We start from the raw sequence: 22,927 nt of genomic DNA on the forward strand, positions 1-22,927 counted from the left end.
ACACATGTGGTCGGAGGTGCAGTCAGCGCTCTGCGTAAACCATTCGAAACCATTCGAGATTCAAGTATCGGGCTGGTGCATGGCTTTGACAGGGCACCTCTGGCGCCATGGGATCGAGGTGCTCGCCTGCGCGCGGGACGACTCGAGAAGCCACTATTTCCGCAAGCGAGGTCACTCCGGAAAAGAAATCGCGCAGCCAGAACGACCGAGTGGAAGCTCACGGATCACGAGGAGCACCCAAGTGGTCTTTGATCTATCGATCGAAGGACTTGAGTATCCTAAACCCTGCCTCGCTATGGATTGATGTTCGCGTTCGGGAGGTCCGGCTCTTCGAAGCTAGGCTGTGATGCCATAGAATCTCTTGCCTTTTCATGTATATGAGATCACATGAAGCAGGTTCAATAACGCAATGCATCGCTGTACGCGTATAAAGTACCCTGCTGTTTTCACGTGACCATATATGGCGACAGCTTTTGGAAATGTGGATGAAGTGCGACGAAAACGCACGTCTTCTGGGAAGCTGCCGCGTTGCCTGCTCGTTTCTCGCAGACGGACTTGAGGGCGGACTCGCTCAGGCGGTATCGCGTTGCTCCAGCAACGCTGATGCCTGACGCTGTATTCGAGGTGCTTGTGCTGTTTGCTTTTACACTGTCGTGGACTGTCGTACGATATCGCAAGAGACTTCAACGTGCACTCGAGTCGGAGATACGTGTACGCGTAGATCGTACCGAACGAGACACTGCAAGCGAAACAGCTCTTGTGTGATCGCAATCAGTCAGCTGGGTTGTCCCTTTATTGATCAGCTCGTCTCGTGAAGTGCGCCATATTTCAGTGAGCTGCAGTAGACTTAGAGTGTGATCAGGCGCTCAGACTTTGAACGCAAAGCTGGCGCGGTGCGGTCTTTACGTCACCGGCGTACAAGTCGCCGAGAAGCGGCCAGTGCAACACGCAGCCAGTGCCGCCGCACCGAACATCATTATGAACGGCACCGACGACAATCAAAAAGAGACGGAGGTCTGCGCTTAGCGACACTGTTTCTGGACGGGGCAGCTTGACGCCCAGCTACCCTGGAAACCGAAAAAACACTCTTGTCGAACGGAATAGGCTGCTTCGTTTCGGGCTCACCCATGGAACGGTTTGCGAACGCCAGCGCGGCTAGTTTTCCTGTTCTGCAATCGCTGCCTACCAGAAACCCTAGTATGTTGATTTGTGCAATCAATCACCGGATCACATGCTTTTGAAACTTTACCAGTGAAACAATGATTCCAGTAACACGTTCTCTTCGCAATTTATCCGCAGTATGGAGAGAGAACCCGGTACGAATCCACCTGAGGTCTGGAGGCACCGCAGCTGCAACATTCGCGTCTGCGTTGCTGCAACACCATCACCGATCCGTGTACGAAAGAGGCGGGCGCTACCCAAAGCATCACGTGCAACCACGATACAATTCAATAGAGTAGGCAGCGCTTTTCTTGAAAATCTGCCTATCATGCGTGCCCTGAGGTTATTCATCATTTCGAAAGCGCAGCATCGCAGACAGCATGCAGACAACGAATGCAAGCACAGTTTGGCTGCCTAGCACGCTTTCGTTCCATCCAGCGTAACTTGGGTTTAAGGTCGAATCACCCATCCAATGTCGTTACGAGCACCACACGGAATACCAGTTCGCAAGAAGAACAAGCCTTAATCGTTGTCACCAGTCGCGAGACGCGAAGGTCCACGACTCGAACCCGTTGTGCGCATACCGCATTTGGCAAAGGACGCCTCTGGGTGGGAAGTCTGCCCCTCTCATCATGCAGGCTGCTTCGGATGATCCGCTGTGTCCACGGTATCTAAAGCAGGGTCCATGACCTTTCACTGCTCCAGAATCATCCATGTAATTTCGTGCGCTGGCCATCCCGACGCTCCACTGAACGCTTCTGCACCGCAACGCCTCGACACTTTGTCATGCCGTCGACGACCAGTACCGCAACGAGCGCACAACTACAGGAGCCACGAACACAGGGCCGCTCGGGCGCAGGTGCACCTGCACTGAGCGCACTCGAGAGCCGTTTCCCGCTTCCACTGTAGCCAGGTAGCACCACTGGTATAGGTACATGATCGATCGCGTATCCGTCTCGATCTAGGTACACAGGCGATGAGCGCAGTTCAGGGAAAAAGTCCATAGTCGAGTCGCTTCTCAGTCGCGCTTATCTTCCTCCGTCTGAGCACGTCCACGAGGCGTGTCCAAACGAGCGTACTCATATTGTTGACGCCACATACGATCCCGGTCTCGAGCGTGTACAGCACGTGCAATAGCTGCATGCGTCGCCAAACGTCTATGCGGGGCGTAACGGTTCAAATAGTGAAAGGCCAGATGCGCCCCAATGGAGATCAAGCCGATCAAGAGCGCTGGACCGAGTTTGCTCATACGTGAATTGGGCAAGATGGTATCACCACGAAGGCCGGATAAATACACCAACTCGTCGTGGAGTTCATCGGTATATATGAGCAGGAAGTGGTTGCGATCCAGAATGTAGATGAGCCCAGAGCTCGCCGGTTGTGAGCCTCGTGTGTCCTGAGCGGTCTCGGCGCTTCTGGAAAGCGTCTCGTTGCCGACTGAAGCGTACTTCGGGCCCCAGATACCACTCTGCGGCAGTCGTTCCAGATCAAAGCGGAACCACTCCACAAAGTCGGACTCTCTGGTGGGCATCGCGCCCCCGTCTGCCTCATCCGTATCCTTCAGGTCGTAGAACGTAAAGCGACCACGCCACGGGGCGTCCGTTTCCAGACGTATGAGACGAAACGGTGCGCTGGGAACGCGTTTTCCCCGTTCATCCTTAAACTCCATAGAGCCGCTCTCGATCCCGTCGGGAATGAGCCACTTTTCCAGCGCACCACGTGGCGGTGGCGGCTTATACGAGGCAACTTCGCGGACAGAGAGACGCGCTCGCCTCGCCGGCCAACGGCGGCTAGGGGGCAGTTTTCTGCCGCTCTGTCGCGAGAGAACACCGATGTCCACCGTCCATACGCCTGAGAGTGCTTCGCCGATGTCTTGGGGGTCAGGCTTCACGAAAATGTGGCCGAAGAAGTACGCGCTTCCGCCGACAGGCACGCGACTAGGCGCAGGTTGGGTTTCAGGCTCTGCTCGTTGTTCGTTTACAGCAGGCGCCTGCTGCAATCCAGCGTCATTGGAGGGAGCGTCGGCTCTCACCGAACTGAACCACATCGAAACTGTCCACAACGAGAGCCACAAACAGAGTAGTGCGGCCAACGTTCGTAGCCGCAGCGTCGAAACCCGCCCAGACGCCAGTTGTCGAGGCATCTTGCGGGCGTTTTCCAGTGAGACTTTCGAGTTTAAAGAATAACCATCGTTGAGAAGCATAACACACAGCTGAAGATACCAAACAAGTATTCAAGAGCGAACGCTCCTAAGCGAAATGTCGGGTAAACGCAACGGACGATAGCGACGCTGGACATGCGCCGTTTCAAACGCTTCGACGCTGGTACTGGGGATGCGGCGTGATGGTAGGCGGCATCAGAGCACATGCTTCTTAACTTGGTGTCATTTAGGAGATGGGACGGCAACGTATCTTTAGGAAAACTGGTGTCTATAGCGTGCCAGGCGGCAACTTGTGAGATCCCGACTGCACCTGATCCAATAACGGCTAGCAAGACGTCAAAAGTCGCAAGTCGAGCTGCACCGCGGTCAGTTGTGACGCGGGGCAGCTGCTGAGGTCCAACTCGTTGCGCACCATTTGTCACGATACCTTCAGCAGCTCAACGTGCTCGTGTCGAGGGTGAATAGGTCGATAACGAGAGCCATCGAAAGAGCTGCGAGACGCACGCGTCAGCACAGAAGCGCACAGAACCCAGATCTTTGATAGAACTTTGACGCGCTGGGCACGCGGGATGCGCTAGGTTCACGCTGCGTCTGCAACCGCATCTCCATATGGGGCTTGTTCGTTCATGAATCAGGCACGTGAGACAAGCGGGCAGGCGCTTTCGTTTTTCGGATTCAGAGTGGACTCGCTTTGCGCTGCATATGTATCTGCATTTGCATGTCCCATGCCAATAACGTTATAGTTGCTGCTGACAACTGTGGCTTGGACTCGACCCCGGATAAAGAACGGCTTGCGAACTTGGATGAGTGCCTTGCGCTCGCTGAGGTTTGCACCGGGAGCCGTACAGCGTTCTTGCTGCACCTGCGGCTGCGGACTTGGGATCAGTTATAGCGCCCGGATCGTCGTTGCCGCTTCGTCGTTCCCGTTGCCAACAAGGAGAGACGGAGGTATTCATCCCAAAGTGATGCCGATGTTGCCGTGCATGTTCATCCGAGGATGCTAATGAAGGAAATCGCCTTTCTTCAGTTGCACTGTTTGGTCGCACGGCGTTGGTCCTCTGATCACGCTGGACGTCGGTGGCTGTGGCGTCAGCGACGCTCTGCTTCCCTCGAGGTGGTTGACACAAGGAGGCGACAGCGGCGTCGAGACAATGCGGTGTCGCGTTTGGGCCTTGAGATGTAGCGAATGGCTGTTCCCGGATGTCGCTGGGCGATAGCGGTGCTCGCTTTTGCTGGCTCCGCAAGGCATCCAGCTGCACTGCCATCCGCGAGAGATGTTCGCGGAGGACCTCGTTTTCCTGATGGGCGGCATCTAACTCCGCAAGAATGCGGGTAGCACCTGCTGGACTGCCCAAGGCCTCTGAAAGATCCGAAATCTGTGATTCCGATGCAGGCTCGGTTGGGGTATCCCTTGGTTTTGCTGGACGCCTCCTGCGGATGCCCCGCAGACGGCTGCCAGCGGCGAAGCGGTGATGTGGCGGCATGCGCGGCCTCCGACGCTGCTCCACTGGGGCAGAACCCGGAAGGCCCCCGCTGATGGACTCCACTGCACGATGCAAGAGACCCCAAATGGGGCTCGAGGCATCTCTACCGATGAACGCTTGTGATGATATACTGAACGGCGATCTCGATAACTGTTCTGAGCGGTCGTGTGGTACGAATCCAACACGACGCAGTCGTGACGCTATAATGCCATCATCTTTCGCGCGTCGGCGCCACACGGGCGCAGCAGCCGGACTTGTGAGTGGTATAAAAGAGGGTCCCAGCTGCTTAACAGGCGAGTGCGATGGGGAAGCGCTTCTCCTGGGCGTTTCATCAATCTGCATTCCGATTGTTGATGTACCAGGGATGCTACCGTCCGCTGGGATTGGTTCGTGCTCCAGATTCGGGTGCATCTGGGGGTTTCTGCTGAGCTTCTCGTGGGAGGCGTCAGTGCATCGCGTGTGCGGATGCAATAGAGGTCGTGTAGGCGCGGTAGACGTTTCGTCTGTGAACGCGCTGGGGTCCTCAAGCAGCCCACCGGCAAGCAAATTCACTGTGGCATCATCGTTCGAGCGGTATTTCGACCGTTGGCCGGATGGACTCGGGCGTGAACTGAGCACCCCATGCTGGGTGAGGTCCTGTTCGAAGGCCCGTCTTTGAGACGTCGTTTGTCGATTGGGTTGCGGTGACGCTGCAGCGTTACAGGGTGAAGTTCGGTGCTTTGCTCGCTCCGTCTGCGACAAGCCTTGGCTGCCACCAGTTAGGATTCGAGGCGCCTGACAAGGCACTGTGGTGGCCGCGAAACCTTCTCGGGAGGCGCTTTCAGCTTGGTCACATCCGCGTTCATCGCCACAGCGCTTTGGCACCCCGCCCAAGTGTTGCGACGCCAAGACTGTGGCCCGCCGATCTCGGTACGTTGGTGCTTGCAGCGGTGTCATGGCCGAAAGAGCCGGCGACGCCTGGCTCCGCACACTGCCATTGTTCTGAGATATTCCTACGTCTGCTGTGGGCAGACGCTCTGCATCCCGTCGCGGTGTTCTGTCTGAAACGAACACATCGTCTTCTTTGGGAATTCGCTCTGCTTGTTCAACCGCCCGTTGCCAAGATGCTGCCCTTGGAGCGCTAAGGCGCTCAGCAAGCCCTGCACCAGCACTGCGTTGCGTAGCTTGGTTTCCAAGATGCTGTATAGATGGGGCTTGCTTCTTTGGGCTCAAGGCGGTGCTTCCTTTGGGAACCCCGCCATCCTTCAACTTTTTGAAGCTCCAGAAATAGTTGAAATCACTTAGTCCGGAACGATGGGGGGCTCGTGCATTTCGAGAGGGCGTACCCGGAGAGATGTTCGTGCAGGGCGACTGCACCTGAATCGCAGCAGGTGCCGCTGTTCCTGGGGAGCTCGTGTGCCGCAGCATCTGCACAGACTCCTCATCGGTCGTAGAATATGTTCTGATTCGTCTCTCGGTGACTAGCTTTTGCAGGACACGGTGTCGGGGGGACTGTCTTCCACTGAAAGCGTCTTCAGAGGAAGCAGCTTCGGGTAAAGGCGCGATAGGTATGGCGTCGTCACGGAGTTCGCCCTGTAGCACGGCACGAGGAACAAATTTTCTTTTCTTACGGGTCATTTGATCACCTCGAGGTGTTGCAGAACCGATAACGCCACTATGGGTTTTGGATAGGGATGGCGTCAGCGGCTTGGCGTCAAAGCTCTCTGTGTGACGTCCATAGCGCTCCGCGTCGCTTTCCTGGGTGGGCAGCAGCCCCGTCTGCATTGCTGGTTCGCGAGCCTTTGCATACAGTTCGTGCTCGGCGTCAACTGCACTATCAGTTGAACCGTTAAACTGGGTGTCAACACGCCCTTTTTGAATCGCACTGTTTCTGCGCATGTATTCGCCAGGAGCCAGTTGGGGTTCGGTGTTAGATCGCACGCTCCGGAGTCGCGCAGGTTGTGAGCAGTTCCACGCTTCGTTCTGAACAGACTGCGTAGCTTCTCGAGGACGTACGCCCGGGTCCGCTTCTTTCAAGTTAAAAGGATTCGCATCTTCGCTACTGTTCTCCCACGGGGCGACACCCGCCTCCCGCCGTGGCAGACCCGGCGACCAGAGGCTCGCGAGCCAGACAACACCGCACCAACCTAACCATGTTCCCAACATAGAGAACGTGCCTCGAACCAGATTCTCCTTGAGTTGTCCTTCGCAGCAGGTCACTTGCGCTGCTTATCCCGACACGAAGTGCAGTATCGCGTAGCAACGGCTGGGAAGCACTCGCTATCGTGCTGGGGTTTCGCGCGTGGCGGGAACGCAGCATCGCAGCATTGCGGGAAATCTGACAGCTTAGTTTCGATTTCTAGAGAGCCATGTTAGAAAAAATGGGTCAGGTTTGCGCAGCGAACAGGAGCGTCCGCCTTACAGCTCGAGCGTCTCCTGAAGATCCTCAATGCCAGCCTTTTGCAGGCTTTTTCTGTCAACAGCTTCCTTTTTGTCTCTCTTATCTGGAGTCTGAAATACGCCGGTCTCTGTTTTCCCTTCTGCGGCGTTGCCAGCCTTTAAAGGACACGGATGGCAGCGGTACACCACCGATTTCGCTGCTTCCGGTCGTTGTCGACGAATTTCAAGTATAAGCGGTAGTTATGGTCTACATTTCGCATGTCATATTCATCTTCATTGTGTACAACCTTGTTGTGGCCTTGCCAGCCGTGACGCATGACAGTGTTCAGATCTTGCCATATGTCTACAATTAGTCCTCCTTCGCCTCCCTGAGGCGCCATGTGCCGCATGAAGGAAGGCTTTATCGCCCCGCACATGTCCTTGACGGGCACAGGAGGCTCGCGTTGGTGTCATGTTTCCTTGCAATCGCCGGTGAGGTACCCTGGGAGCACAAGTTTCTTCTGAGCAATCCACTCGGTAAGTACGCTGTCCGTTGCAAAAACAAGCGCATGTTGCTCCATTTAGTAGAGGATTTGTAGAACGCGATGCCGTAGATGATGAGTCATGATCTGTACGGGATACCAAGTCTGGAGATCAAGTGAAAAAATATGGATCCATCTACGCTGCCTTCGTGCGAATTCGTAACGTGCACTCCATTCGAAGCGAATACCGTGACGCCGCATGTCCGAGCCCATTGCTCTGTTCCATCGAAACAGAAGAGACGGGAATATCTGGGAGCATATCCCGTGAAAGATATCACGTTGGCATTGAACAAAGTCTCGTCGGTGGTCGGAAAGAGAGGAGGAATTTTCTTTCGAGCGTGATCGATCATTTGATCTCAGAAGCTAAGTAGACTTTCGGCATGAGACTGTCAACAAGTAGCGAACGGTAGACGCCGGATTGGCGTCCTCGTCAATCCAGCGGTGCATATTGCTGCTCCTAAGATTTTCGTTGAAACAGCAAGATCGAGAACTTTAGGCTTACGTGATCCAAACAAGATACACGTCAACAAAGAAGAATCATGGAAGCTACTAGATATGACTTGAATGACGATATCGGTCATTTTACGAACCGTTGTTCGAGGGCATTGCGAATCATTTCGACGCCCGCGACGTGACTAATCCTAGCGGCAAAGAGTCGAACGACACGATCTGGAAAGAGGACAGAAAATCCTCAAACTACGTAGCAACCCGTCGTCCGTTATTGCTATACTTCGAATGTAGAGGCTGTGCATCTAAAAAAATTTGGAACAAATCGCAGGGCAGTTCCAGTTTGAACGCTAAAGTGTTCCATTCTAATCTGACAAGGACGTAGAGCGCAGTCGGAGCATGGGACACTCGCGAATCGATCCAGTGCCGGCACCCGGTGCTGTGACAAAACGCGGCCATCAATGGTTGCGGCGCCCTTCATATATCCACGGCAGGTGGAAAATGCATCGCAGAGCTAGGCGCAGATCGGCGCATATTTCGGAATGTACTCGACGACCTGCGAGTAAATCGCCTCGCGAAAGCTCCGGCAATGACAAGTCGCGATGGATTCGCCAATAGACAGACGTCTCTGAATGAAGCCGCATGCGCGCTCAGCGCGGCAGGGTCCTGCGAATCAAGCGCAGATGCTTGCGGAGAGCTCGCTGCACACCTATAATCGCGGATTGCCGGCTCCAGTACGTGCTCTTTCTGTATTCGAGGGCGGACGCCATCACCGCACCTCACCAGCGCCTGGAACCGACCCGATACACTGGCACCGGTCCCGTGTCCGGCATCGGCTACCTCGAGCCGCTATCCGCGACGCAGTCTTTCGAAACTGATCAGGCTGCGAACGAGATGAGCGCGTCTTTGTAGCCTGAACCCGCTGCGTACGTGTTCCATGGATTCCGCACTGCTGGAGGATTGCATCCGAGCTGTTGGCAAAGTCGATAGCGAGTCGGGACTGTCCAAAAGAAACAAAAGAGGTCAGAGCTGGTATTGAAAAGCTGGCAGAGCAGACAGCCGGCCCCGTGCGACCGACGCCTTGGCCTCTACCTACTAGAAGATTGTCCTGATATTGCCTCCCGGGGCGACGTTGTGCACGGATACGTCTATTCTGCACGATCCCGAGAGCGCTTTGGTGCACTGCCCGATTCCCGCTCGTACATGCAACAGGGCAGGTCCAAAGCTTGACATTTTTGGATCAGAACAACAGACGCATCGGTGGCGCTCTGTGCATGCGCCACGTGACACCGAAACCTGGACGTCCAGATGCACTGCTGCACGAAATCGACGTGCGATCGAACGACCTGGGTATCGTTCGAACAATCGAAGCTGGTAACGTAGTTGCACTCAACGGTATGCTGGACGTGGTGCAGTAGAGAACATGTTGACGAGAGTTTTATGTAACGAGCGGAATTGCCTTTAAAAGAAAAGGTTTCGTTTGCCGCTGACAGCGGAGTTTCTTCGCATCCTTTTCTACGCTACCCCAGCAAACGACAACTGCACTTCCACGTCGCGCCGTGAGGACGACTCCGCCGAACCGAGTACGTGCACGGGCGCGCACACTGAATCAGTCGCGATGGGCACTGATACCAATAGCGAGGATTCGGCGAAGCGGTTCCGGAGAGTACGGAGAGGTTCGGCTACTTTTGTCGAGCTGAACCTCGAGGATCTTCTAGAAGATCCCGGAGAACTTGTCTGCGATGAAGCCGGTTGTCCAGAAGAAGTCCTGTCAGAGCTTCAGACAGGATCTGAGGAGAATCTGGCTGATGACGTTGGCGAAACGCAAGAAAGCCCACAAGTTGGAGCTGAAGAGGAAAAGCGAAAGAGCACTGGTAGCCAGGGGTCTCGCACTTCGACGGATTCGGCTGCACTCCGCACAAGCAAGTCTGGCGAGATATCCTCAATGTCCACACAGGATGACTTGAGTACCAAACAGAGTGCCACATCGGCCCGCGGCTTGCGCGGATTGCCTCCTGCTAGTGGCAGATCAACTCCTTCACCACGGAATCAGAATGGAGTTCGCATCAGTCAGAGTCACGACGATCTCGCAACGAATAGCAGTCGTGGCGGATCGGGATGGCTTCTCAATGTCAACCGTGCGTCGCGCAACTCTGCGGACAGAGAACGCAGCTCGCATCCGATTACGGAGGCAGTTCGAAGCAAGTCAGGAGATAACCGTTTCGCGGATATTTTCCAACTGCCGCATACCCAGCGACTGGTTGATCACTTTAGCTGCGGTCTTCAGAAAGCAATCATTCTGCAGGGAACGCTTTATCTTTTCAAGGACTATGTATGTTTTCGAAGTATTGTCTTAGCGGGAACAAAAATTGTAATGCCTATTCGCGACATTGTTCGAATTCAGCGCGAACGCAATCTTCTTATAGACAATGCGATTCGTTTCACGTTGCAAGACGGGAGCAGTTATTTGTTCGTCTCTTTCTTGTTTCCGGCTCGCGTGTATCGCGAATTCAAAGAGAGCGGTTTGTTTGCTCCGGAGGTCTTTGAAGATCGTCCCGAGGCAGAGCGCAAGCCCATGACACGCTCTCCACGGGACCAACGCAGCAAGGATTCTGCGACCTCTGGATCCGCCTCTCCAGGAGATCAGCAGTCGGAATCCAAGTCTGGAAACAGCATCACAGATGAGGAGGATGAAGGCAGCGAAGACGACGAGGAATACGCGCATTCCGTGGAACAGAGCATGGTGATTCGTCTGTTCGCGATCGGTAACTTGCCATACTACCCACACGGAAAGAAGCACCTGCTCCAGAGTGACCAGTCAGAAATGACCAAGGTTTGTTCCGTAACCTTGCCTTGCAACAATGCGCGTCTTTTCAGAGCCTTTTTCTTGGATTTGAAAGAAGAAGAGGCGCTGCATCAAAGTATCGGCTTGAACCAGATTAATGGCACCAATAGTGAATCAAAAGCAAACGGCACCAACAGCAAGTCTGAAATCCCAACCAAAGCCAAGGCCTCGGATTCTGGCCCCGGTAATGCTGCTTCCAGTGAAAGCCGTAGCTCAGAGTCAGACGCACTGGTCTTTAGTGCGAGGAATAATTTTTTGGCGTTTCAGGCGAAACTTGGGCATCAAGACATGCAGCTCGGCGAATGGCATTTGGATCCTGATCTAGGTTTCGTGCGCGAATTCCGATACCGGAAGCCGCTGGAGCCTGCGCCAATGAGCCCGAAAGAAACCTGGATGACGGAGCATATGCTATTCTATGTTTCCAAGCAGGAACGTGAGAAACTGCAAACCATTTATCTGGAAATCAAGGGCACTAGCCACGACGTGCCATTCGGTGACTCTTTTGTAGCCGAGCAGCTCTATGTGTTCCGGCCGGCATCCGAGAATGGACGATTTGAGTGTGAGTTAGAGATTTACGGTGGAGTTCATTTTTCGCGTTGGAATATGGTTGCCGGTACCATACGGAAACGCACCATTGCTGGTGTCGAACATACTGCCAACGTGTTCGTTCAAATGGCTCGCGAACTCTGCACAACTTCATTATGTCGCCGCGTGCGAGACCTAGATGCAGCGCGCTACCGGAAGGAAATTGGTGCGTCCGCCAAGGTGCTGGAAAAAGCAGATACGGCTCGCGAAGAAACCACGGAAGATACCTCGCCAACGGCTTCGGCGGAAATCAAGCCCGAATCTATTTCATTGGAATCGCTGCCGCTGCCGACGCGCTACATGCTTCTGCCGTTTTACCGCATCGCACTGGTGGCGACGTCGGCAACTTGCTGGGATGCAACGCTTCTGTCTGCATTTTTGATTCTCTGCATAACGCTGCTAACCTTGGTTGTTTTCCGTCTGTACTTGAATAACCAACAGATGACTGTAGAGCTTCGCCATGCCGAAGAACAGGTCCAGTTTTTACGGAGTCTTCTTAAGAATCATCTTGGCCCATAGTCTGACGTCGGCAGAATCCGGAACGTCTCCAGAACGCGCCACTGGTACCCGTGGCGACAACAGCGGCAGAGCAGGTGCGCTCTTGTGCAGACTGTTCAGTACCGCGGTCGCGATGCTACCGCTGGCGCTAGCCACAGGGTACCCATGTTCATTGAATGGAATGAGGGCTTGCGGGCAGTCCTGGCGCCAACTGCCTGCAATCCGCAATGTCGGCTTCGTGCGCACGTATGTCACTTCATGTGCACGGCACGCATGCGGCCTATCGGCAGACGCGCGTTCTCTGTAGCGGCTCGCTGCCTCCGAAATCTAAAGCCCATGTTTTAGTTTACCTCAAATGATACATAGCTGTCGAGAATGCTGCGTACCGGAAACATCCAAGTACCTGGAGCGAAAGTCACGGAGCACGTCTTGCATCCCAGTGGCAACCTGGAAGCGTCAACTCCCAGGGGAAAAACCACCACACGGGGCACACACCATCACCGCCTTTCGAAAGTCGAACGGCAGCAGTGTACAGTAGTGGCGGCAACCGCGCCCTAGACGAAACGTCTCCAACCGACGTGCAGACGCCTCCCGGTTTTTCTCGACCGAGCACCCACTACTGCTTCCAACTTCTTTTCATATAGTTCCACTTTGAAAGGTTATCCAATAAAGTTCTCTCTTGTCGACTCTGGAGGTCTCTTCTCCAGCACCGCACATTTCCTTATATTGATAGCGGCATTAAAGTCTCGGTTCACGAATTCCATCCGTTTCTTGCTATCACTTGTTGTACTAACCAATGCAAGTAGCCCTCGCACTTTTGCCCTCCTCTCCATTTGCTCCTCCGTCAGCGGTCCGTACTTTGCTATTTCCTCAGGATTCCGCTGGCACTTTTCCATCCCGACCCTTCGAAGTGTACACCCCAGCTCGTGGTGTGTATAGGACGTTCGGAACTCATCCACAGGTATCGTAAAGAGACGCCTTGCGCACTCTTTGTACGCTCTCGTCGTTGGAGCTGGCGTAGTTCCTTTTAGGGTCTTCCATCGCCCTGCACCGTACGCTACTACGAGCCTCTGATTTTCATTCTCCTTGAGCGCGCTCAACTGATTGAAAAAGTTGGCGAACGCCCGCTGCCTCCCACCGTATAGATGCATACACAGACGAGCCCACCGGGGCTTGGTATACTCCTCCCACAGCGCATCCCAATGGGCAACACGAACTCCCATGGATTTCCGGAAAGCTTCAAAGTCGGCTCCTCGGCTCGTCACCTCGCTCAACGCTTCCAGGTGATCCTTCATTCCTGAATTCCAAGTCTCGATTTCCTTCCTCGCATTCATGATTGCCGATTCTCGATAGTATCTCGCTCTCGAGAATCTCAACAGACGCATATCTTTCTGACGTAAGTTGCCGTCAGTACCATCTTCCGCACGCTTCGGTGCTGCGACGGCTATAATATTCGTATTTCCAGGGTCCGCGCCAACGATAAAGTCGTTATCCTGCACTTTCTGCTTCTCAGAGCCCGCCTTGTTGTTTTCTTCATGCTTCGTCGCGTCTACGACAAGGTCGTTATCCTGCACTTTCTGTGTGGCAGGATCCGCATCCTTCTCATCTCCATGCTTCGTCACGTCAACGATAAAGTCGTTATCCTCCACCTCCTGCGTCGCAGGACCCGCCCCTTTGTTTTCTTCATGCTTCGCCGCGTCAACGATAAGGTCGTTGTCCTGCACCTCCTGCATCACAGGATCCGCCTCCTTGTTTTCTTCATGCTTCGTCACGAGCGCAGCCAAGGGCGGAACTGGACGATCTTTCTTCAACCGCCAATAGCGTATACACAAGGCTACTCCATCGGTTTCGATCAACCCAATGAATACCTTCTTCTTGCTCACTTTGAGACGTTTGAAATCGAAGATGCTCATCCAGTACGTCTCCCGGTTTTCGCCGGTGAAGTCCTCCCTGCTAAAATCGAACTCGGGACTGATCTCCCTCATGACGCCATGAAGGATTCTGGAGTCGATAGTCACAAAATGTGACTTGATGTTGCCCAACGGAACCACGTTGAAGCGCTTCCCCATTAGGAAAGCCTTCCGTCTCTCCCACTCTTCATTTGTCTCTTCACTCAGCATCACCTCTGCCTTGCGTTCGATGTCACGATCCAGAAACACGAAATACCGCAGGACGAGGCGATAGTATCTTTCCTTCTCTTTTTTCAACGCTAATATCTTGTCTGTTGGATTCACCAGCCCCAGTCCCGCACGATCCTCTTGTATAACCGCACGGATCGTAGAGGCTTCATTGGTGCTCACCTTTGACGTCGTCTTGTCGACAAATTCGACCTCATCTTCACGCTTGCGATCTTTCATGATGCCATTGATAATCGCCCATTTCCCATTGCGAGAGATGCCCGAGTAGAGTGCAATCACAGCGCGTCTCATGAAACGTTCGAGGTTCACTGTCAAATGGTTCTTCAGATTCGTGATGTACTTCATGGGCCTATATGTGTAAATATCCCGGTCACCCTTGTATCGAGTACCATTGAGGCTGTAAAAGGGATGTTTTTCGTGGAAGACATCCACCCGCTCATTTTCCTCCCGCGCTTCCTCTGTACCAAGCGTCAGCTGACGAATAAAAATCTTGTCGAAAAACACGTGTGGAATCTCGACCGTTTCGATGGGCGTCACGTCGCGATACATCTCCCTCTCCAAATGCATCAGTCCTGACGACGCCTTGAAAATACTCTTGGAGTACGAGTCCACACGTTTTTTGATAGCGTCTCGCAACTTTTCCTTGTAGGGATCCTTGATATGTCCAAGAAGAAAGGTTTTCACAACCATCTCGTCGTACAGTTGTCTTTCTTGCCGCCTTCGACGTAGGGTATCCCCCTTTCGGTTCTTCTTCTCTTCCTTTTCTTCTGGACTAGACACTGTTTTTTGTTTTTTCTGGCAGCCAGCGACACTGGGCCTCCAGGATCGTCGATTTGCTTTTTCATAACTTTCCTTTTTTTAGTTTTTTTGGAAAAGAACGCTCCCTCAACGCCTCTGATATAAACAGCGAAAGAAAACTTGAAAAAACTAAACTGAGGGTTGAAATATAACTGAACTGAAAAGTATACTCTGCTGTGACTTTAACGCAAATACAACGTGCACTTGAGAGCAACACGCTCAAGATCGCGATCCCGTTTCCCTTCAACAACGACATGCGCGTCGTATTTCATGCCTCCCAGATATGGAGGTGCGCGTATCGACCGCGATGCCCCCTGGCACTCGGACGTGAACTCCAAATACCCTCAATAGAAGCATTAGCAGCAGGCTGCCGGGCACGCATATGGGCCAAAGGGCCCGCCATGCGCACCTGGTTCAGTCGGATTTTCATGCAGACCCCAACGCACCGCAAGAACTCTTGGACGAAATCGACGCAGATTTGGCTGAAGCGCCTCTTAGGCGAAAACATTCTCCCCAATCGTTCCCCAGAAATATAGAAGGCTCCCGCCGCCTGAAGCGAACGGTCCAAACAACAGTACGGGAATGTAGACATGCAGTCAGTCGCGCGAGTAACGCCGGCTTGACTCTATACCGGAACTACAGCCTAGCCTGTTCATGCACGTACTGGTGGGAGGCGCTGGAGTTCACGGGACTTGCTCGAGGTACACAGTGGCTCGCCAAAATCCGCGTTGGTGGCTTCTGGCTACCAGCACCGGCTCTAAGCCGTATAGGAACACTGGAATCGCACTGGGAATCACACTGTCCCTGCTATCGAGACGAAATCCCCGAGACCCTGACATATGTAGGCGTACAGTGCCCGCGCTGGAAGCAGGAGCGCAGCGAGCTCCTTGAAGGACAGCAGCAGCTGGGCATCACCGTGATAGTCGAAGGCCGGACACTCACTCTGAGTGTAGCACTGGCAACTGATGGTCCGCTAACCGAGCATCAGCGCTCATCAATGGCGAACAAACGCATATGCTACCTTCTAGGTGGAAGATCCAGCGGATCGGATGCGCACACGGGCTCAGTGCGCTCTCTGCGCCTACCTTCTGTGGTAGGTTTCAAGCACAAACCCGCATTGCCAACCGACAACAACGCATTCCATGCATGATCACGAAGGAGAGAGGCGGCTCCCAGGATATATCCTAACAGCCAAGTTTCTCCAGCGTGTCGTGCAGCGAAGGCAAGCCTGCATCCGCAGACTGTCCAAGCACAAACTGACGACGAGGCCCGATTCTACTTCAGGTGAAGTACGCCTCGAGCCGATGCCCTCTGGGGTATAGAAAAGCAGTTCTAGCTCTATGAACTATCTGATCCAGCGGTACAGGTCCAAAGGTGGATACGGAAAGGCAGGTACTAGGCACACTCGATAGGACGTATGAAACGACCAGAACATCCGAGATGAAGTATATGTACTGTAACTTGGAGGTAGGGTGTTTGATAGATACCTCACCGCGCTCTGAAAAAATATAAAGTAAGAAAAGAAAAATGCGCATAATCGGAGAACGCTGGCCCAAGTAAACGTCTTGTCAATGAAAAAAACCCGCGCCGCCTGGCCGAGATTCATTGATTTTAGTCAGGGCGCTACTCGTATCGATAGGTTCGCTGTAGACGCTCGTGGAGCACCTGCGCTGCGGTGCGCGCGTTCAGTTCATCAACTATGGTTTCATCTAGCGGATGCACGAAGAGCGCTACGGAGAAGCGTTCTGCCGAATAACGAGCACCGCCTGGGCGGCCTGACAGTTTGGTTGCGTCGTTGCGTGCCGTCTGCTCCGGGCGAGCCACAACGCGGTGCTTTGTTGATGAGATCCTGCCTCTGGTCCAGATGGAGAGTACGTCACCTGCATTAAACACGAGTCCCGGGGCACGCGTTGGATCGTGCTCAATGTCCACCCAGTGATCTCCGATCTTGAGCTGGAGACCACCAACTTCATCCTGGTAAAGCAGGGTGAACGTGCCATAGTCACTATGTGCTCCGGCGAGTACGATTTCGGAGGTTCTCTCGTTTGAGGTACCGCATGTTGCATGTGGCACCTGTGTTAGCGGAACTGGTGGGTAATGCAGCAGCCTCAGCGTCGTGGCGAGCACGGAGGGTGCTTTGTTTTCTTCGGGAGGGCCGCGCTCTCCCCGAGCGATGCCTGGTGGTAGCATAGCGCAGTCCAAGGCCAGATTCCGGGAGTCGCTATCCGAAATCTCTCGTATTTCGCAACCCCGATCAATGGTAGTATGTCCAGCTAGAGCAGGTTGTTTCATGCAGACTCGCAGGTCCGGCGAGACGGTGCCTTTGCTCGTTTGCGTCCGCGTCTCACGATCGCCTCCTGGCGCTGCCGGAATTTGTTCTTGACACGTCGAAAGCCGCATCATTTCCCCACGCTCCAGCGAACAGCGGGCACCAGCGTCAGGTGAGTGCTCATGCACCTTCATCAAGGGTGCTGCACTCCGAGCGCCTGTGTCCTCGGAACGCGTGCATCGCGACAAGTCGGGACAGGCGCAACGGTGCTCGGGTGTATGTCCAGCAGCAAGGTCTACGAATGCATGCGCCCTGCAAAACACCGTAGCAATGGGACCGCAGCCATGTCGCTCAAGCGCTGTGCCCAATCGTTGCACGAGAAGTGGTACTAACCTACGCAGAACAACACGATCGAAAGCGCGTTTCGCTGAAAGCAGACTGTGCGACAGCGATGCCTCCAACGGCTCGACTCGTGCCCCGTAGACGAAGTTCAGCGCTTCCTTTGGATCCGAGAGACCCGACTCGGGTGCCAGTGCTTCCACACCAACAGCTACGTATCCCGCGTTAGGAGCCAACCAGTTGCCGCGAGCGAGTTTGCTCCTGTCCGCTGCTGTTAGTTGACGAAAAAATTCTCGTGCCGCGTCAAGCACACTTTGAAACGCTTCGGTATATACGGTCTCATCAGCGACAATATATGCAAAGCCCACTCCCTGTAACGCCTCGTACAAAGATGCACCACTCACGTCTCGCTCTACGTTGACTAGCGGAAGCCGGAGCTGCATCAACAGCCGACCCGTAAACTCGTACCTGTCGTTGTCTTGCTGGGTATTGCGTAGAGCAGCGCGTGCCTCTCAGTCGCAACCTCTACACCTCTATACCTGTGGCCAGATCGGCGACACCAAAAACTCTCTCTGAAGCAGCTTTCAGGTGCTGCTTAAGCCTCCGTCCAGCGAATCGCGGCTGTGGAGCCTTTCGAGCACCAATTCTCATTGACGGAATCTCTGAATGAGATATATCGCTACAGTGCCAACGTTTGCGCACTCGCGTAGCGCTGTGTGCAGCTTGGCTTGCAGGTGAGGGTGCAGGTTTGTGTGCGTTTCCTTCGCTACGTCAAGGTAGTTGGTGTGTTGTATTTTGGAGAATACAAAAGCCATTGTGCTCTGCAGCTGGTGAGGATCGAAGCACTTCACCAGCTGGCACTCGTACAACGACTTTTTCCCACAGCATTTGTCGTGTTCCAAGAAAAGCTCTCGTGTACTTATAGACTACAGCAGCTGCGACTTTGGCGTGCTACAAGTTCGCAGTGCTGTGAGCACTCTTCGTGCTAACCCCGACTGGTGCGATTTCCGTAGAAAGCAGCGCTCGCACTCGCGTCTTGCGTGGCCGGGAAACGCATTCGTATGTCTTTGGACTGGCCGCCTGATATCCAGTTGTACCGCCACTTAGCCGCTCAGTCTGGTGTTCTTCTAGGGGACTACATCTTGCTGCGGTTGCAAATTCAGGAAAGCAGCGGCTTTCTGGGTCGTGATCCGCACGCCGAACAAACTGTTGAAGAGGCGGTGCATCTGTGGGAGCGCTTGGAGAAATCCGTCGTGCTCTTGGGCCAGATAGTCGACAACGTTCATGGGGAAAGCACTCTGAAAGAGTCCCTGGTATTGGATCTTCGCAGCAAACACAGTATTCTTGTCAACCTGAACCGTCTCTGGGACGATCCGCACCCTCAAGAGTGTGCACGGGTTCTACTGGAAGCGTGGAGCGGCTCCCTGTGGCTCGATCCCGTCGCGAGCATTCTCTCTTCGTATCGTAGTTTGGTTGAGTCTGCCGACCGCGTATCTACGCCGCAGCGTTCAAAACGCCTAACCGCACCAACAACACCTTCTGCGAGAGCATCGGCATCCGACCTGAATGATTCGTCGAAACAGGCACCGCTGTGGAGTTACCTCCTGGACGACCATGGAACACGTCGTCGATCTGGCTCTCGAGCGCACCGGCCTTAAAACATCGTCGGCGTGAGAGAAGCAAAAGGTTGAGCGGCTCAAAAGCATCGAATCTGGTGGACACTTGCGCATTCACTTCCCACAGTATGCGTTTGCATGCCGCAGGCGCCGCTGCAACAGTCAGAACTCGCATTTTTGCAGCCGCGTAATCGCTTCCATTTGGCGAATCCAACTTGATTGTACCGGAAACCGGCACAGACCTGATTAGACCAGTGAACCTTGAAGATATCGTTCGTCGGAAGCCAGCATTTGCATCGCGATTCGTGTGGGAATGTGTTTGCTCATTCGCTGGCTCGATCATTCCAGTTAGAACAACGGCAACGACAACAACAGAAGTAGCCCCTGGCTTCTCATGGTATTGGTGATGGCAACGCAGACACCGGATGCCGAGCTGCTTTCGCGCACAGTGTTCGTCGAAACGTGTTCCCTCGGCAACGGGACGACAAACGTCGTATCCCCAGGATGGTTGGAGCGTGATGTCAGACTTACACGTTTCGTGCACAACTATGGTTTCCACAAAACAGCCCCCAGAACGAAGCAGAAGCCCTCGTCGATTCCGACTGCTCGCGCCTCTCCAATCGTCTGGTCGATGTGAACCCCACGTGTCACATCAAGATCCATGATATCGCAGGAGGCTCGTCTGCACTGTACGAGACGGCCTCCTCTGTGAGCTACCGCTGATCTCTGGGAACGAGTAGAACGCGTTCGAACAACATCGCGATAACGAGTAGCGGAGCTCGTTCCAAGCTGCTCGTATATAACGAAGAAATGCAAAGCAGTTTACGCGGACGAGAGAGTCCCGCGGAGTATCGGTCTGGATGCACTGTGTGTAAACGAGGACACATATCCAAGAGTCGTGCAGCGATGCTCATTTCCAACCGTTCAACGTAGGTCATGAGAGAGGCTTCGTGAGGCGCGTGAATCTCGCTTTGCAAGGCGTCATCGCTGTCGAAGCACTTCCACATCAGGAAGATGGAGCCAAATACCTAAACGGAAACCAGATGAAGCTGTTCGACTCTCACAGGCTCTGCTTCATCGAGAGTCGAACGTGATGATCGCCAGGATCGTTACGAAAATGGAATAAAAGCGTTAGTGCCCGTCTTATCGTTCCAAGCGTCCTGTCGAGCAGCAAGGAAACGCGCTGCGCGCAACATTCAAAGCAAACATGAGCGTCCTAATGACTCAGACCGACGATTCCTGGGAAGCGTACATGAGGCTGCGCTGCTGTCGCCAACATATTCGGTCTCACGGAGGCAAGAGGCATGCATTCGCTAACATGCTCAATGATGCGGTTCACGACTTGTTCGGCAACCTATAACAGGGCGAAGTTCTCGCGACCGATGGGATGGCAAGCTGTGCGTCGCGCCAGTGGGGCATGGCGTCCAAGCAACTGGGACCCATAGAATGTGCTTCGAATCTTGCACAGTATCAATGGAAAAACAGAAGCGCTTCATGAATCAGTCAGCAAAGGAGTACCGCATTCGGATCTCCTCGCATCAGAATCGACTCCTTTCACCCCGCACACCAGTGAAACCCTGCGGTGCAGTGCTCGGGACTTAGCCGAGCCAGAAACCCCAACTCTTTGCTGTAAGACCTCACTGGCAATGTGCATATGCTGCATCTTGCGGGTCTCTGCATGATGCCGTCCCCGATACATGGAACAGATTGGTTAGCTTCTCTTCAGGTGGAGCGTTCGCCATAACCCATCAAAATGTACTTGAGGTTCGTGTAAGCATCGATACCATATTTGCTGCCTTCACGCCCGTATCCACTCTGTTTGACACCACCAAAAGGCATAGCCGCATTGCTGATCACGCCTTCGTTGACACCAACCATACCGCTCTCTAACTGCTTCGCACAACGAAAGGCACGACCTAAATCCCGGGTGTAGACGTAACTCGCAAGGCCGAACTCTGTAGCATTGGCGGCGCGAATGACCTCCTCCTCATCATCAAATACGAGCAGCGGAAGCACCGGACCGAATGTCTCCTCTCGACAGAGGAGCGCATCGGGAGGCACATCCCGCACCACGGTTGGTTCATAAAACAGTGGACCCAGTTCGGAGAGCACGCGGTTACCGACGAGGACCTTGGCGCCTTTCTGAACGGCGTCCTGGACGTGTCGCTGGACTTTGTCAATAGCTGCCTGATTGATGAGTGGACCCACTTCGACTCCGGAATCGACTCCGGGCCCGACCTTGGCTCTCGACACACGTTTCGCCAGACGCTCCGCGAATGCGTCATAGATCGCTCGCTGGACGTAGATTCGGTTCGGACAGACACAGGTCTGGCCGCTGTTTCGCATTTTCGCTGCCCAGAGCCCGGCTACTGCTGCGTCTAGATCAGTATCATCGAAAACAATGAAAGGCGCCAGACCTCCAAGTTCCATTTCTGTGCGCTTCACGGTGCTTGCACATTGACCCATCAGCAACCGGCCAACACGCGTGCTACCGGTAAACGAAAGCATACGCACATCCGGGTGTTGTGCTAGACCTTCGCCGAAAAGGCTCGGACGGCTTCCAGATATAACATTGAAGACACCAGCCGGTATACCTGCTTCCCGAGCGAGCTCTGCCAAAGCAATGGCGGACACCGGGGTCAGTTCACTGGGCCGAGCAACCACCGTGTTCCCGGTTGCGAGCGCTGGAGCAACCTTGCGCGTTAACATCGCTGACGGGAAGTTCCACGGTGTGATTGCAGCACAAACACCCAAGGGTTCACGAACGACCAGAGCTTGTCGTGGTCCACTGGTCGCTGGGATGACGTCTCCGTAGACGCGAGGCGCCTCACTCGCAAACCACTCTACGAAAGAGGCTGCGTAGCGCACTTCGCCGATAGCCTCTGAAAGTGGTTTACCGTTCTCGCGCGTGATGACGCGTCCGAGTGCCTCGCGTTTCTCGATGATGAGATCGTACCACCTGCGAAGAAGTCCAGCACGGGTTTGCGGCGATGTTTCCCGCCACGAAGCAAACGCACTTTTTGCGGCTTGCACCGCAGCCCCTATGGTTTGTTCGTCACCGTCGGCTACGAAAGCGACGGTCTGCCCATTTGCCGGATCCGTAACTTTGTAGTAAGAGTCCGAAGAAACCTGCTGTCCATTGATATAGTGTCCAAGGTACAGGTCTTCACCTGAAGGCTGTTCAACGCCAACCGCGAGCGCACTGCTCAGCTTCCCGCTCTGCAACGCGTGACTCACCGTGCTGCTCATGAGAAACCCGTTTCCCCTGTGCTCCCACACGTTTCCCCAGCGCTGCAATCGTTTCGTTTTCTGGTGTATGGTGCGTTGCAGCAACCCGCACCAGTGCATAGCGTCCGGAAGCGCTGGCGTTGAGGCACCGGCTACGACGAAAGCGCTGGTCGTCTAAGCACAGCTCCTGTGCGAGATGCGCTTCTGTCTCGAGATATTTCCGAACTTTTTTCGATGCACAGTTTCGTCATGAGATTTGCAGCGATTACGGATTACACTTTCTAGATACATATAGGATGCTCGGTCGTCTCTTCAGGATGGCGGTATCGACTCTTTGACGCTGGGATTCGGACGGTCCCTCGAAAAAAGAGATGATTTCAGGGGTCCTGGAACATGAGTTCGTAAAGCCTTCGATAGCATTATCCTGTGCTTGCGCACATGACTCCATTCTTTTCATA

General features: G+C 54.1%; 6 protein-coding genes and 2 non-coding genes across 8 annotated transcripts, besides 1 other annotated feature; 4 read left to right on the top strand and 4 right to left on the bottom strand.

Annotated features, from left to right (window-relative positions):
• Nucleotides 1-558: 558 nt before the first annotated feature.
• Nucleotides 559-2,462, top strand: CYME_CMR058T. Its single transcript, XR_002461598.1, has one exon. It is a non-coding gene; the product is annotated as a hypothetical transcript (transcript).
• On the bottom strand, nt 2,180-3,364 carry CYME_CMR059C (hypothetical protein; the record flags this gene model as incomplete). Its single annotated transcript, XM_005538314.1, has 1 exon — nt 2,180-3,364. One exon carries the CDS (start codon nt 3,362-3,364, stop codon nt 2,180-2,182), a length of 1,185 nt encoding a protein of 394 aa, XP_005538371.1.
• Nucleotides 3,365-3,526: 162 nt separating this feature from the next.
• Nucleotides 3,527-6,658, top strand: CYME_CMR060T. Its single transcript, XR_002461599.1, has one exon. It is a non-coding gene; the product is annotated as a hypothetical transcript (transcript).
• Nucleotides 4,060-6,951, bottom strand: CYME_CMR061C (hypothetical protein; the record flags this gene model as incomplete). Its single annotated transcript, XM_005538315.1, has 1 exon — nt 4,060-6,951. One exon carries the CDS (start codon nt 6,949-6,951, stop codon nt 4,060-4,062), a length of 2,892 nt encoding a protein of 963 aa, XP_005538372.1.
• Nucleotides 6,952-9,771: 2,820 nt separating this feature from the next.
• CYME_CMR062C (hypothetical protein, conserved) lies at nt 9,772-12,102 on the top strand (the record flags this gene model as incomplete). The annotated part of the gene is made up of 1 exon (XM_005538316.1): nt 9,772-12,102. The coding sequence occupies one exon, from the start codon at nt 9,772-9,774 to the stop codon at nt 12,100-12,102; it is 2,331 nt and encodes a 776-aa protein (XP_005538373.1).
• A 466-nt stretch (nt 12,103-12,568) lies between these two features.
• Nucleotides 12,569-15,909: a sequence feature (repetitive element).
• A 731-nt stretch (nt 15,910-16,640) lies between these two features.
• CYME_CMR064C (hypothetical protein, conserved) lies at nt 16,641-18,068 on the bottom strand (the record flags this gene model as incomplete). Its single annotated transcript, XM_005538317.1, has 1 exon — nt 16,641-18,068. One exon carries the CDS (start codon nt 18,066-18,068, stop codon nt 16,641-16,643), a length of 1,428 nt encoding a protein of 475 aa, XP_005538374.1.
• Nucleotides 18,069-18,686: 618 nt separating this feature from the next.
• On the top strand, nt 18,687-19,283 carry CYME_CMR065C (hypothetical protein; the record flags this gene model as incomplete). The annotated part of the gene is made up of 1 exon (XM_005538318.1): nt 18,687-19,283. One exon carries the CDS (start codon nt 18,687-18,689, stop codon nt 19,281-19,283), a length of 597 nt encoding a protein of 198 aa, XP_005538375.1.
• Nucleotides 19,284-20,963: 1,680 nt separating this feature from the next.
• Nucleotides 20,964-22,589, bottom strand: CYME_CMR066C (succinate-semialdehyde dehydrogenase; the record flags this gene model as incomplete). The annotated part of the gene is made up of 1 exon (XM_005538319.1): nt 20,964-22,589. The coding sequence occupies one exon, from the start codon at nt 22,587-22,589 to the stop codon at nt 20,964-20,966; it is 1,626 nt and encodes a 541-aa protein (XP_005538376.1).
• Between the last annotated feature and the right edge of the window lie 338 nt (nt 22,590-22,927).

The sequence above is a fragment of the Cyanidioschyzon merolae genome, chromosome 18, assembly GCF_000091205.1.
Source record: "Cyanidioschyzon merolae strain 10D DNA, chromosome 18, complete genome".
Taxonomy (NCBI): domain Eukaryota; phylum Rhodophyta; class Bangiophyceae; order Cyanidiales; family Cyanidiaceae; genus Cyanidioschyzon; species Cyanidioschyzon merolae.